The sequence below is a fragment of the Palaemon carinicauda genome, chromosome 30 (genome assembly GCF_036898095.1).
Source record: "Palaemon carinicauda isolate YSFRI2023 chromosome 30, ASM3689809v2, whole genome shotgun sequence".
NCBI lineage: Eukaryota > Metazoa > Arthropoda > Malacostraca > Decapoda > Palaemonidae > Palaemon > Palaemon carinicauda.
The window spans coordinates 32,072,097-32,085,572 of NC_090754.1; the positions used below are offsets into that span (position 1 = coordinate 32,072,097).

At 46.3% G+C, this 13,476-nt stretch overlaps 1 protein-coding gene across 1 annotated transcript in view; it reads right to left on the reverse strand.

Annotated features, from left to right (window-relative positions):
- Window positions 1-1,180: 1,180 nt before the first annotated feature.
- Window positions 1,181-13,476, reverse strand: part of LOC137622974 (transcription termination factor 4, mitochondrial) — a 67,797-nt gene continuing 55,501 nt past the window's right edge. The window contains exon 5 of the mRNA XM_068353586.1: window positions 1,181-1,350. Within this exon, the coding sequence (XP_068209687.1) occupies window positions 1,230-1,350 (121 nt within the window). The 3' untranslated portion in view covers window positions 1,181-1,229. The remainder of the gene's footprint in view (window positions 1,351-13,476) is intronic.

Below are 13,476 nucleotides of genomic sequence, written 5' to 3' on the forward strand. Positions count from 1 at the left end.
CAGGCCGTTAACCCTCAGAGTCAACGAGGTTACACCTTAAAATCTCTTCCATTTTATTTGTCAGTACCTAAGTTTCTGCTATATATATTACAGGTAATATGTATCCATCATATATCTTTGCTTTATCTACTCGTTGCGCAATATAAATATTCCCGATATTTGTTAATCTCTCCATTCCTTCAGTGTTGTAACCACTTTCTTATTGTTCTTTCAAATCCTCCTTTATAGTCCAGTGTACCTCCAAGGAAATAGAAATGCTTTACCTTTACTAGAACCTTCCCATCTATCACAAAAGGGTTCTCAATTATCCATTCATGCCATTTTCTCTTGTTATACATTATCCATTTAAACTTACTCTCCCATTAGATTTTGTAACCCAATTCAACTCTTGTGACACCATCTGTTATATTTGTTACACAGCAGAACCACATGACTATTTTCCTTATTTTACTTTTCCTTTATTAACTTTACTGTGACCATTGATCTTAGATTTTATCCTCCTGTCTATTCCACTGTTCCACCTTTTGAATATTTTTACCATTTCTTCCTCAGATTCTGCTGTTAACAGGTATTATAAATGAAATTACTCCCATAAATACCATTTTCTGCACTCCTTTGTGGCTTCCTCTATTACTATGATAAAACAGCAAAGCACTGTTATTTTACTTTCATGGACCCAAACATTTACCAAAAACTCTTATAACTCTAGCCAATGTCTTCACTAGTTTTAGTTTCAGATAGAGTAATATTACTAACTTGACTCATTGTGGGTATTGAGAAAAAAAATATTGGAATGGGAAGAGCCTAAATACAGTGGTGGCTAAAAATTTACTTTGGACTTCTAAAGGTAACAAAAATTTTGAAAATTTTAAAAACTGTAATTAGAAGGCACTACTGCATTTATTTAGTATGTGACACTGTAATGGAGTTTGTTGTACGTCGCATACATAAATGAAATGTTTTGGAGCAACTTTTTATACTTGAAGAGGACTTCTGTAGGGGCACCTGTCACCATGTTCTTTGAATAAGCTTTACAGTTTATTGCAGTACTGTAATTCCTGTAGGTAGCTTTCCACTAGATTCCAATGATATTTGATAACATATCTTAACATTTAGCTTAATTATAGTTGATGCAATAAAGAATATATTCATCTAGGTATAAGCATACTAGTGGAAATTAAAAAAAAAAAACATTTATTAACAACTATACAAAACTTTTTCCATTGTTTCTACTCTTCATCTTCATCAGAATAAGATCCGTCACTTTCTTCATCATCTGAGAAGGAATCATCTTCTTCTTTCATCATTCTGCAGAAAACCTCGTATTCATCTTCCGTTAGCCTTGCAATTCTGCAATACATTAACATTCTATATTATAAAAATGTAAATGCATACTACTGAAGAAGATCTAGAGAAATTGTCAAGCCAGAAGTTGTATTAAGGTATTTTCAACTACTATGAAAACTTAGTTGTTTCACAAGAACACTCAAGCAATCACATTATGCCCACTTTGGCAGTCTTCAATTTTTCCAGATGATTTTTTCCCTTTAGACAAGAAATGATTGTTCTTCCGTGTTTGTTCCTTGCAGATTTATAAGAAAAAACCCTACCATTGTCATTATCTCTTGACTATTATTTAAAGTAAAACTGTGCGGTTTACCCCATCTCACCTTGGTGCTGAATGGCTTCCCAGTCCCAGGGCTAGGGCCATGTGGAAAGAATTTTACAAATCAAATAAAAACTTTTAAATTAACTTGGTATGTGTCCTACATTAATGTAGCCCCAAATGCTCTCCTGAATCCATTGCACACTCAGATTCCAAACTAACAACCTTGTTTAGGATTTCAGCATATCACAATTTAATTGGTAAACAATAAGTTTTTTTTTATATTCTCATCAATCATATTCAGTACAGTACTGATTTACATATTCCTACACAACCTAGTATTTATCCTAGACTAAGAGTGAAGAGAATAATTATCAGTGTGTTTCTATTGCTACAAATGCAAAGTGTACCATAGGTACATGAAAGAGACATAGAGGTCAAATAATTTAGTTCTACTCTTGTGCATGATTTGTTTGTACACAAGTACAAACCATCATCCTTTGATAGGAATAGGATTTTAGCACAGCTGGAATGGCTGTAAAACTTTTAACATCATAGTTTTAGTTGCAGGCAGGTGCAGGGTTAGCATCTGCCTCATCTGGGTGTTTAAACTTGTTCTTTTTAGTGTTGTATATATTGATGTATGGAGACTCCACATGCAGACGTGCCCACCACCCTTAAATATTGCAAAAATTGTGGCAGGTTTATGAGCAAGCTTGCAGTGGATCCTAACTCATCTTTGTGTGTTTTGCAGGGAGCATGACTGTTCGCAGTCATCCTTTTGTGATAATTGTGAGTCATTTCTGCCTCTTCAGTGGATGGAGTTCAGCAAAAAGGCCAGGAAGGATTCTTCAGCTTTGGATGTCCCCACATCTAAGTTGATGTCAAAGAAGCTCTTTAGCTCATTCTAACTATTTCCTTTCTCCTTCTGCTTCTCGATCTTGTGGGCCTTCTTCGGATTCCTATTGGGTCCTCTTGAGGAATTTCGGAGGGAGGAGACACCAGCTTATACTCGAGGGGCCTGCTTTTAATGAGAGCAGAAGTATTGCCTTCCCCTAATAAAGGAAATACTCCTCTGCCTTTCCATCGTAGGTCACCTTCACTTGTACTAACCGATGATATGTGCGAGGACCTGGCCCTGCGTAAGTTGGGGCCTTCATTCGGTATTGCTCGTATTCTGTCTGCTGACATGCTTCTGGAGGTGCTGGCTGATACCAGTTCATTGAAACCTCCCTGTCTGCTCATTCACCTGCGGAGGCGATAGAAGAGATAACAACTATTGATGTGTCCTTGCCTGCAGTTGGGAAGGAGCCTGTGACCTCTCCTGCTGCAGTATCTTCACTATTACTAAAGGTCTTAACATCATAAGAAAGCGGTTGTCATACTGTACTGAGTTTGGATCAACAGTTTCAATAACTGAGTCATCTCTGTATTTCTCAAGTCATTTAAAAAAAAAAGTTCCAAACTCATCCTCCAAAGAATAAAGAATTTTGTTTCCTTTAAAGATATTAAGTGACATGTTGGAAACGGGTATATGCACTCAATGGCTACCTGGCAAAACCTATCCTTAGGAGGAATAAAAAGTAGAAACAGGCAAATGCTCTGCACAGTGAACTGATATAGCCTGATCCACTGATATAAAAAGTTGATGATAAATAAATATCCACCAAAGATTTTCACCACAAAATAAATGCACTAAAGAATGAAAGAGAATCCAAGATGGAAGCTACTTGAAGAGAACGTCATTTACTCTCTAACTATTTACCCCTGCCTTTTTCCAGCTGGAATAACCAGAAACTTACTGGAGAGTGAGACCTGAGCAAGCATGCTCTCTGACCCCGGGTCGTCTCTGGGCGCGTATTACTCCGCCAGAGATGCCCCGCATAGAAAACGGGAGTAGGGTAAACTACACAAAATTCTGGTCGGATGGGAGGAGATCCCAGATACTCCTAAGAAAGTAGTTCGAGGTAAGTACTGTTAGGAAATATACAAATTACTTAAAATTTGTGATTTTTACATCTATTATAGCAAAATTTTATTTTTCATTTCTTAAATTTTAGCTGAAGCTTTTCAGTAAATAGTGAACAGGACATGCAGTTTCACTGAAATAAACTGTTTTCCATGGTTTCATGGAAAAGAACAAAAGGGTCACTTTTTATTGAAAAAAGAAATCTTTAAATTATGAAATTATACCTTTGTTGCTACTGAGGGGTCATTGCACACCCCAAGAAAACAAAAGTAAGTCTCCATCTCATGAGATTAAGGTCATAACACTTGGTGCACTCCCTCACCAACTTGGGGTATTACAGTACAGTACTGAAAAGGAGCGGAATGGTCTAGTTGCCAGTTTTTGGGTTTGTGAACACCTCAAGAGACTTAATGTAGGGTTTAGCAAACTAGATTTTGCAATATTAAACTTAGCCGGTGATTATATAAGCTGCAGCTCTGCTGCCCGACAGAAAAACTCTACGGTCAAAATACGCCAGCGATCGCTATGCAGGTAGGGGGTGTACATCAACAGCGCCATCTGTCGAGCAGGTACTCAAGTACTCCATGTAAACACAGAACCAATTTTCTCTCTGTCGTGCCACCGGCAAGACCTACTAAATTCGCTGTTGCTTACTGGATTGGTTTTCACAGATTTTGGTGAAGTACACATTTCTAGTTATTAGCTTTTGCTTTGCAGAGGTTATCTTCAATACATCCTTGCTTTCTTTTATTGATTTTGGATTATTTGTTGACGACTTTGGATAGATTTTGAATTCCCCTTTGACTAATTCAAGATGGCTGACCCTTCTCAAGTCCCTAAATACAGAAAGTGTAGTGCTAGGGACTGTTCAAGGCGTCTTCCGAAGGCCTCTATCGATCCGCACACCGTTTGTTCCAATTGTCGGGATAAAGTCTGTCAATTGGAAGATCGATGTGAGGAATGCGTTGGGCTTTCGGAATTCGATTTTCTCGAATTCCTGAAATATTCACGTAGGCTAGAGAGAGATAGAGTCAGGAGAAGTTCATCTCGCTCCGTTGATATTTCCTCTCCTCATGCCCCACAACCTTTTCCTTCCCCTGTAGTGGTTGCTCCTGATCCCCCTTCTAGCACTCAACAACCTTCGATGGCAGATATGATGCGTGCCATCCAGGCTCTGGGTGAGAGAGTCGAGTCATTGGCGAGTGACCATAACCAACTCATGGCAGACGTCAAGGAGTTGAAGGGTAAGAGTGCAGTGGGTAGTGACAAAGTGAGTGCTAGTGTTGTGGAAAGTGTTGTGGATAGTGTTGCGCTTGAGGGTTCGTCTGTTCGTGCCTGTCGTCCTCCTAGTCCGGGACCTCTTGCAAGCTCCCAAGCCCAGGGGAGAAGCAATGTCGTACGACCAAAGGGTTCGAGAGGCTTTAATCAGCGAACAGACGTTCCCTCCGTGGTTTCGGACGTATCTATCCAAGATCGTCCCACCCACAAGAAGACGAGAGAGCCCATTTATTCCTCGTCTGCGGAAGATGTTTCTCGGAAGAAACAATGGACCAAGGTCTCACGGCCTCTTAAACGCAAGTCGGTCCCTTCCGCGCAAGTCCAACGGCCCAGTTGTAGCCACTGGGTCAGTTCGGACTCGCTGCAGTCTTCCGATGACTGCACACCTCCTAAGAGAGGCAAAGCGGTACCGCATCAGGCAGTAACACCGTCTGTTGCCGCACCTGCTACTGTAGACCCTAAGTGGTCTTTGCTGCAGACCATGCAGACTCAGTTGACGTCTTTAATGCAGGACTTTCGTGCGGAGAAGGTTGACGCTGCACCAACCGCTAGCCTACAACCACCTACGGTTGTGCGTCCAGTGGACGCTGAGGCTACTTTCTCCCGCACTCCAGCTGTGAGAGTCCCGCCACCCATGCGCTGCCAGCCGCATGTTGACGTTCAGCGACGCACGGAACCCTCCGTTGACGTTCGCGAGTTACAACAACAACCTAAGTTGTTTTGTTTTGACGCTGTGCGTCAACTTCCGCAACCCAGTGTGGTTACCACTACTCGCCCACAGCAGACTAGACAGTCAGGAGTAGACGCTTTGCGCCCCCGCGCTGCTATGGTAGTTGCCAGCTCACAGACTGGGCAACAGTTCCATGACGTTGCGTCCGGTGCAGTCACGCATGCACCCGTGCTGCCGGACTCAGTTGACCAGCCAACTCCTACTCCTTTGCTGCTTCCTCCTCAGTATTCAGATGATGGACTCTCTGATGATGACGACGCTGCACACATTGACGACCCGCATACGGACTTCGACGAACCCAAGACCACGCCTCCCTCCTTGGACTTTAGAAAAGTTCTTGCACTGTTCAGGGAGATGTATCCTGATCAGTTTGTTTCTGCGGCCCCACGCTCACCTCCATCTGAGTTCACTTTAGGCACACAGTCATCCGCGCCTGCCTTTACGAAGCTCGTCCTCGCCCGCTCGTCTAAGAGAGCTTTAAGAGTATTGGGAGAATGGTTGCAGTCCAAAAAGCACCTTGGGAAGACAGCATTCACGTTTCCCCCTGCGAAACTCTCTTCCAGATCGAGCGTCTGGTATGCCACGGGAGAAGTTCTCGGCTTGGGAGTTCCTACCTCTGCCCAGGGCGACTTCTCAAGCCTAGTAGACTCTCCCCGCAGGCTAGCCATGAGACGCTCCAAGATTTGTTGGACTCCTTCAGACTTAGACCATCTGATGAAAGGAGTGTTCAGAGCCTTCGAGGTTTTTAACTTTTTGGACTGGTGTTTGGGAGCGTTGAGCAGGAAGATCTCCCCTTCTGACAAGGATACTTCCATGCTCATTATGTCCTGCATGGACAAGGCCATACGGGACGGTTCCAGTGAGCTTGCGGCTTCGTTCGTTTCCGGGGTCCTCAAGAAACGGGAAAACCTTTGCTCCTTCTTGTCAGCCGGAGTAACACAGTGTCAGAGATCGGAACTTATATTTGCTCCTCTCTCAAAGTGCCTTTTCCCAGAAGAGTTGATAAAGGAGATTGCTGCCTCCTTGATTCAAAAAGACACGCATGACCTGGTTGCGTCATCTGCTCGCAAAGCCACCCCTTTGCCTACCGTGTCTAGACCCAGGATGGACACTCCAGCGTCCAGGTTCATTCCGCCCTTTCGTGGCAGAGCCTCCAGCAGAGGAGGTGCTCGTGCTGAAGGGAGACGCGGGATTAAGAAGAAAGGTACCAAGTCCTTTAAGGGCAGAGTCTGATTGCCACATTCTTCAGACAGCAGTGGGAGCCAGACTCAAGAACTTCTGGCAGTCTTGGGAGAAAAGGGGCGCAGATGCACAATCTGTGAAGTTGCTCAGAGAAGGGTACAAGATCCCGTTTATACGCAAACCCCCTCTAGCAACGTCGCCCATCGACCTCTCTCCCAGGTACAGAGAGGAAGACAAGAGACTAGCTTTGAAGCAAGAGGTGTCCCTCTTACTAGAAAAGGGAGCGGTAGTCAAAGTCCGGGACCATCAATCCCCGGGCTTCTACAACCGTCTCTTCTTAGTGGTAAAGAAGACAGGAGGGTGGAGGCCGGTGCTAGACGTCAGTGCTCTGAATGTCTTTGTCACAAAGCAGACGTTCGCCATGGAGACGACAAAGTCTGTTCTAGCAGCGGTCAGGAAGGAAGACTGGATGGTCTCTTTAGACCTAAGGGACGCTTACTTTCACGTCCCCATCCACCCAGATTCCCAACCTTATCTAAGGTTCGTTTACGGGAAGGTTGTCTACCAATTTCAAGCCCTGTGCTTTGGCCTAAGCATGGCTCCTCTTGTCTTTACGAAACTGATGAGGAATATTGCCAAATTCCTGCATTTAGCGGACATCAGAGCCTCCCTCTATTTGGACGACTGGCTTCTAAGAGCTGCTTCAAGTCGTCGCTGTCTGGAGAATCTAAAGTGGACTCTAGATCTGACCAAGGAATTGGGTCTCCTGGTCAATATGGAAAAGTCCCAACTGGTCCCATCCCAAACTATAGTGTACTTAGGGATGGAGATTCGCAGTCAAGCTTTTCGGGCTTTTCCGTCGGCCCCCAGAAAAGGAGCGGAATGGTCTAGTTGCCAGTTTTTGGGTTTGTAAACACCTCAAGAGACTTAATGTAGGGTTTAGCAAACTAGATTTTTCAATATTAAACTTAGCCGGTGATTATATAAGCTGCAGCTCTGCTGCCCGACAGAAAAACTCTACGGTCAAAATACGCCAGCGATCGCTATGCAGGTAGGGGGTGTACATCAACAGCGCCATCTGTCGAGCAGGTACTCAAGTACTCCATGTAAACACAGAACCAATTTTCTCTCTGTCGTGCCACCGGCAAGACCTACTAAATTCGCTGTTGCTTACTGGATTGGTTTTCACAGATTTTGGTGAAGTACACATTTCTAGTTATTAGCTTTTGCTTTGCAGAGGTTATCTTCAATACATCCTTGCTTTCTTTTATTGATTTTGGATTATTTGTTGACGACTTTGGATAGATTTTGAATTCCCCTTTGACTAATTCAAGATGGCTGACCCTTCTCAAGTCCCTAAATACAGAAAGTGTAGTGCTAGGGACTGTTCAAGGCGTCTTCCAAAGGCCTCTATCGATCCGCACACCGTTTGTTCCAATTGTCGGGATAAAGTCTGTCAATTGGAAGATCGATGTGAGGAATGCGTTGGGCTTTCGGAATTCGATTTTCTCGAATTCCTGAAATATTCACGTAGGCTAGAGAGAGATAGAGTCAGGAGAAGTTCATCTCGCTCCGTTGATATTTCCTCTCCTCATGCCCCACAACCTTTTCCTTCCCCTGTAGTGGTTGCTCCTGATCCCCCTTCTAGCACTCAACAACCTTCGATGGCAGATATGATGCGTGCCATCCAGGCTCTGGGTGAGAGAGTCGAGTCATTGGCGAGTGACCGTAACCAACTCATGGCAGACGTCAAGGAGTTGAAGGGTAAGAGTGCAGTGGGTAGTGACAAAGTGAGTGCCAGTGTTGTGGAAAGTGTTGCGCTTGAGGGTTCGTCTGTTCGTGCCTGTCGTCTTCCTAGTCCGGGACCTCTTGCAAGCTCCCAAGCCCAGGGGAGAAGCAATGTCGTACGACCAAAGGGTTCGAGAGGCTTTAATCAGCGAACAGACGTTCCCTCCGTGGTTTCGGACGAATCTATCCAAGATCGTCCCACCCACAAAAAGACGAGAGAGCCCATTTATTCCTCGTCTGCGGAAGATGTTTCTCGGAAGAAACAATGGACCAAGGTCTCACGGCCTCTTAAACGCAAGTCGGTCCCTTCCGCGCAAGTCCAACGGCCCAGTTGTAGCCACTGGGTCAGTTCGGACTCGCTGCAGTCTTCCGATGACTGCACACCTCCTAAGAGAGGCAAAGCGGTACCGCATCAGGCAGTAACACCGTCTGTTGCCGCACCTGCTACTGTAGACCCTAAGTGGTCTTTGCTGCAGACCATGCAGACTCAGTTGACGTCTTTAATGCAGGACTTTCGTGCGGAGAAGGTTGACGCTGCACCAACCGCTAGCCTACAAACCTACGGTTGTGCGTCCAGTGGACGCTGAGGCTACCTTCTCCCGCACTCCAGCTGTGAGAGTCCCGCCACCCATGCGCTGCCAGCCGCATGTTGACGTTCAGCGACGCACGGAACCCTCCGTTGACGTTCGCGAGTTACAACAACAACCTAAGTTGTTTTGTTTTGACGCTGTGCGTCAACTTCCGCAACCCAGTGTGGTTACCACTACTCGCCCACAGCAGACTAGACAGTCAGGAGTAGACGCTTTGCGCCCCCGCGCTGCTATGGTAGTTGCCAGCTCACAGACTGGGCAACAGTTCCATGACGTTGCGTCCGGTGCAGTCACGCATGCACCCGTGCTGCCGGACTCAGTTGACCAGCCAACTCCTACTCCTTTGCTGCTTCCTCCTCAGTATTCAGATGATGGACTCTCTGATGATGACGACGCTGCACACATTGACGACCCGCATACGGACTTCGACGAACCCAAGACCACGCCTCCCTCCTTGGACTTTAGAAAAGTTCTTGCACTGTTCAGGGAGATGTATCCTGATCAGTTTGTTTCTGCGGCCCCACGCTCACCTCCATCTGAGTTCGCTTTAGGCACGCAGTCATCCGCGCCTGCCTTTACGAAGCTCGTCCTCGCCCGCTCGTCTAAGAGAGCTTTAAGAGTATTGGGAGAATGGTTGCAGTCCAAAAAGCACCTTGGGAAGACAGCATTCACGTTTCCCCCTGCGAAACTCTCTTCCAGATCGAGCGTCTGGTATGCCACGGGAGAAGTTCTCGGCTTGGGAGTTCCTGCCTCTGCCCAGGGCGACTTCTCAAGCCTAGTAGACTCTCCCCGCAGGCTAGCCATGAGACGCTCCAAGATTTGTTGGACTCCTTCAGACTTAGACCATCTGATGAAAGGAGTGTTCAGAGCCTTCGAGGTTTTTAACTTTTTGGACTGGTGTTTGGGAGCGTTGAGCAGGAAGATCTCCCCTTCTGACAAGGATACTTCCATGCTCATTATGTCCTGCATGGACAAGGCCATACGGGACGGTTCCAGTGAGCTTGCGGCTTCGTTCGTTTCCGGGGTCCTCAAGAAACGGGAAAACCTTTGCTCCTTCTTGTCAGCCGGAGTAACACAGTGTCAGAGATCGGAACTTATGTTTGCTCCTCTCTCAAAGTGCCTTTTCCCAGAAGAGTTGATAAAGGAGATTGCTGCCTCCTTGATTCATAAAGACACGCATGACCTGGTTGCGTCATCTGCTCGCAAAGCCACCCCTTTGCCTACCGTGTCTAGACCCAGGATGGACACTCCAGCGTCCAGGTTCATTCCGCCCTTTCGTGGCAGAGCCTCCAGCAGAGGAGGTGCTCGTGCTGAAGGGAGACGCGGGATTAAGAAGAAAGGTACCAAGTCCTTTAAGGGCAGAGTCTGATTGCCACATTCTTCAGACAGCAGTGGGAGCCAGACTCAAGAACTTCTGGCAGTCTTGGGAGAAAAGGGGCGCAGATGCACAATCTGTGAAGTTGCTCAGAGAAGGGTACAAGATCCCGTTTATACGCAAACCCCCTCTAGCAACGTCGCCCATCGACCTCTCTCCCAGGTACAGAGAGGAAGACAAGAGACTAGCTTTGAAGCAAGAGGTGTCCCTCTTACTAGAAAAGGGAGCGGTAGTCAAAGTCCGGGACCATCAATCCCCGGGCTTCTACAACCGTCTCTTCTTAGTGGTAAAGAAGACAGGAGGGTGGAGGCCGGTGCTAGACGTCAGTGCTCTGAATGTCTTTGTCACAAAGCAGACGTTCGCCATGGAGACGACAAAGTCTGTTCTAGCAGCGGTCAGGAAGGAAGACTGGATGGTCTCTTTAGACCTAAGGGACGCTTACTTTCACGTCCCCATCCACCCAGATTCCCAACCTTATCTAAGGTTCGTTTACGGGAAGGTTGTCTACCAATTTCAAGCCCTGTGCTTTGGCCTAAGCATGGCTCCTCTTGTCTTTACGAAACTGATGAGGAATATTGCCAAATTCCTGCATTTAGCGGACATCAGAGCCTCCCTCTATTTGGACGACTGGCTTCTAAGAGCTGCTTCAAGTCGTCGCTGTCTGGAGAATCTAAAGTGGACTCTAGATCTGACCAAGGAATTGGGTCTCCTGGTCAATATGGAAAAGTCCCAACTGGTCCCATCCCAAACTATAGTGTACTTAGGGATGGAGATTCGCAGTCAAGCTTTTCGGGCTTTTCCGTCGGCCCCCAGAACAAGTCAAGCCCAAGGATGCATCCAGAACATGCTAAAGAAGGACCGATGTTCAGTCAGACAGTGGATGAGTCTGATAGGGACGCTTTCATCCCTGGAACAGTTCATCGCGTTAGGGAGACTGCACCTCCGTCCCCTTCAATTTCACTTAGCTGTGCACTGGAAAAAGGACAAGACGCTAGAAGCGGTCTCGATCCCCATTTCCGAGAAGATGAAGTCATCACTGACTTGGTGGAAGGACAACATCCACCTCAGAGAGGGTCTGCCCCTGGCTGTTCAGACCCCCAACCACGTTCTCTTCTCGGACGCATCGGACACAGGCTGGGGTGCGACATAAGATGGTCGGGAATGCTCGGGATCTTGGAACTCGAATCAAAGAACGTTACATATCAACTGCAAGGAGCTACTGGCAGTTCATCTGGCCTTGAAAAGCTTCAAGTCCCTCCTTCTAGGCAAGGTGGTGGAGGTGAACTCAGACAACACCACGGCCTTGGCGTACATCTCCAAACAAGGAGGGACCCATTCTATGACGTTGTACGAGATCGCAAGGGACCTCCTCACTTGGTCAAGAGATCTAAACCTGTCTCTAGTAACGAGGTTCATTCAAGGCAACATGAATGTCATGGCGGACTGCCTCAGTCGGAAGGGTCAAATCATCCCAACAGAATGGACCCTACACAAGGATGTGTGCAAGAGACTATGGGCCACATGGGGCCAACCTACCATAGATCTCTTTGCAACCTCGATGACCAAGAGGCTCCCAAATTATTGCTCGCCAATCCCGGACCCAGCAGTAGTTCATATAGATGCCTTTCTACTGGATTGGTCCCATCTAGACCTTTATACATTCCCCCCGTTCAAGATTGTCAACAAGGTACTGCAGAAGTTCGCCTCTCACGAAGGGACAAGGTTGACGTTAGTTGCTCCCCTCTGGCCCGCGAGAGAATGGTTCACCGAGGTACTTCAATGGCTGGTGGACGTTCCCAGAACTCTTCCTCTAAGAGTGGACCTTCTACGTCAGCCACACGTAAAGAAGGTACACCCAAGCCTCCACGCTCTTCGTCTGACTGCCTTCAGACTATCGAAAGACTCTCGAGAGCTAGAGGCTTTTCGAAGGAGGCAGCCAGGGCGATTGCTAGAGCAAGGAGGACATCCACTCTTAGAGTCTACCAGTCGAAGTGGGAAGTCTTCCGAAGCTGGTGCAAGTCAGTATCAGTATCCTCAACCAGTACCTCTGTAACCCAAATAGCTGACTTCCTTTTATACCTGAGGAAGGAAAGATCTCTTTCAGCTCCCACAATCAAAGGTTACAGAAGCATGTTGGCAACAGTCTTCCGTCACAGAGGCTTAGATCTTTCCAACAACAAAGATCTACAGGACCTCCTTAAGTCTTTTGAGACCTCGAAGGAGCGTCGTTTGGCTACACCAGGTTGGAGTTTAGACGTGGTACTAAGATTCCTTATGTCAGAAAGGTTCGAGCCACTACAATCAGCCTCCTTTAAAGATCTCACTTTAAAGACTCTTTTCCTCGTCTGCTTAGCAACAGCTAAAAGAGTCAGTGAGATACACGCCTTCAGCAAGAACATCGGATTTTCATCTGAAACGGCTACATGTTCTTTACAGCTTGGTTTTCTAGCCAAAAACGAACTACCTTCTCGTCCTTGGCCGAAATCGTTCGATATTCCAAGCCTTTCTAATTTGGTTGGAAATGAACTAGAAAGAGTCTTATGCCCTGTTAGAGCTCTTAAGTTCTATTTAAGACGAACTAAACCTTTACGAGGACAGTCAGAAGCTTTATGGTGTGCTATTAAGAAACCTTCTTTACCTATGTCAAAGAATGCAGTTTCCTATTATATCAGACTGTTGATACGAGAAGCTCATTCCCATCTGAATGAGGAAGACCATGCTTTGCTGAAGGTAAGGACACATGAAGTTAGAGCTGTCGCAACTTCAGTGGCCTTTAAGCAAAATAGATCTCTGCAGAGTATAATGGACGCAACCTATTGGAGAAGCAAGTCAGTGTTCGCGTCTTTTCATCTTAAAGATGTCCAGTCTCTTTACGAGAACTGCTACACCCTGGGACCATTCGTAGCAGCGAGTGCAGTAGTGGGTGAGGGCTCAACCACTACATTCCCCTAATTCCAT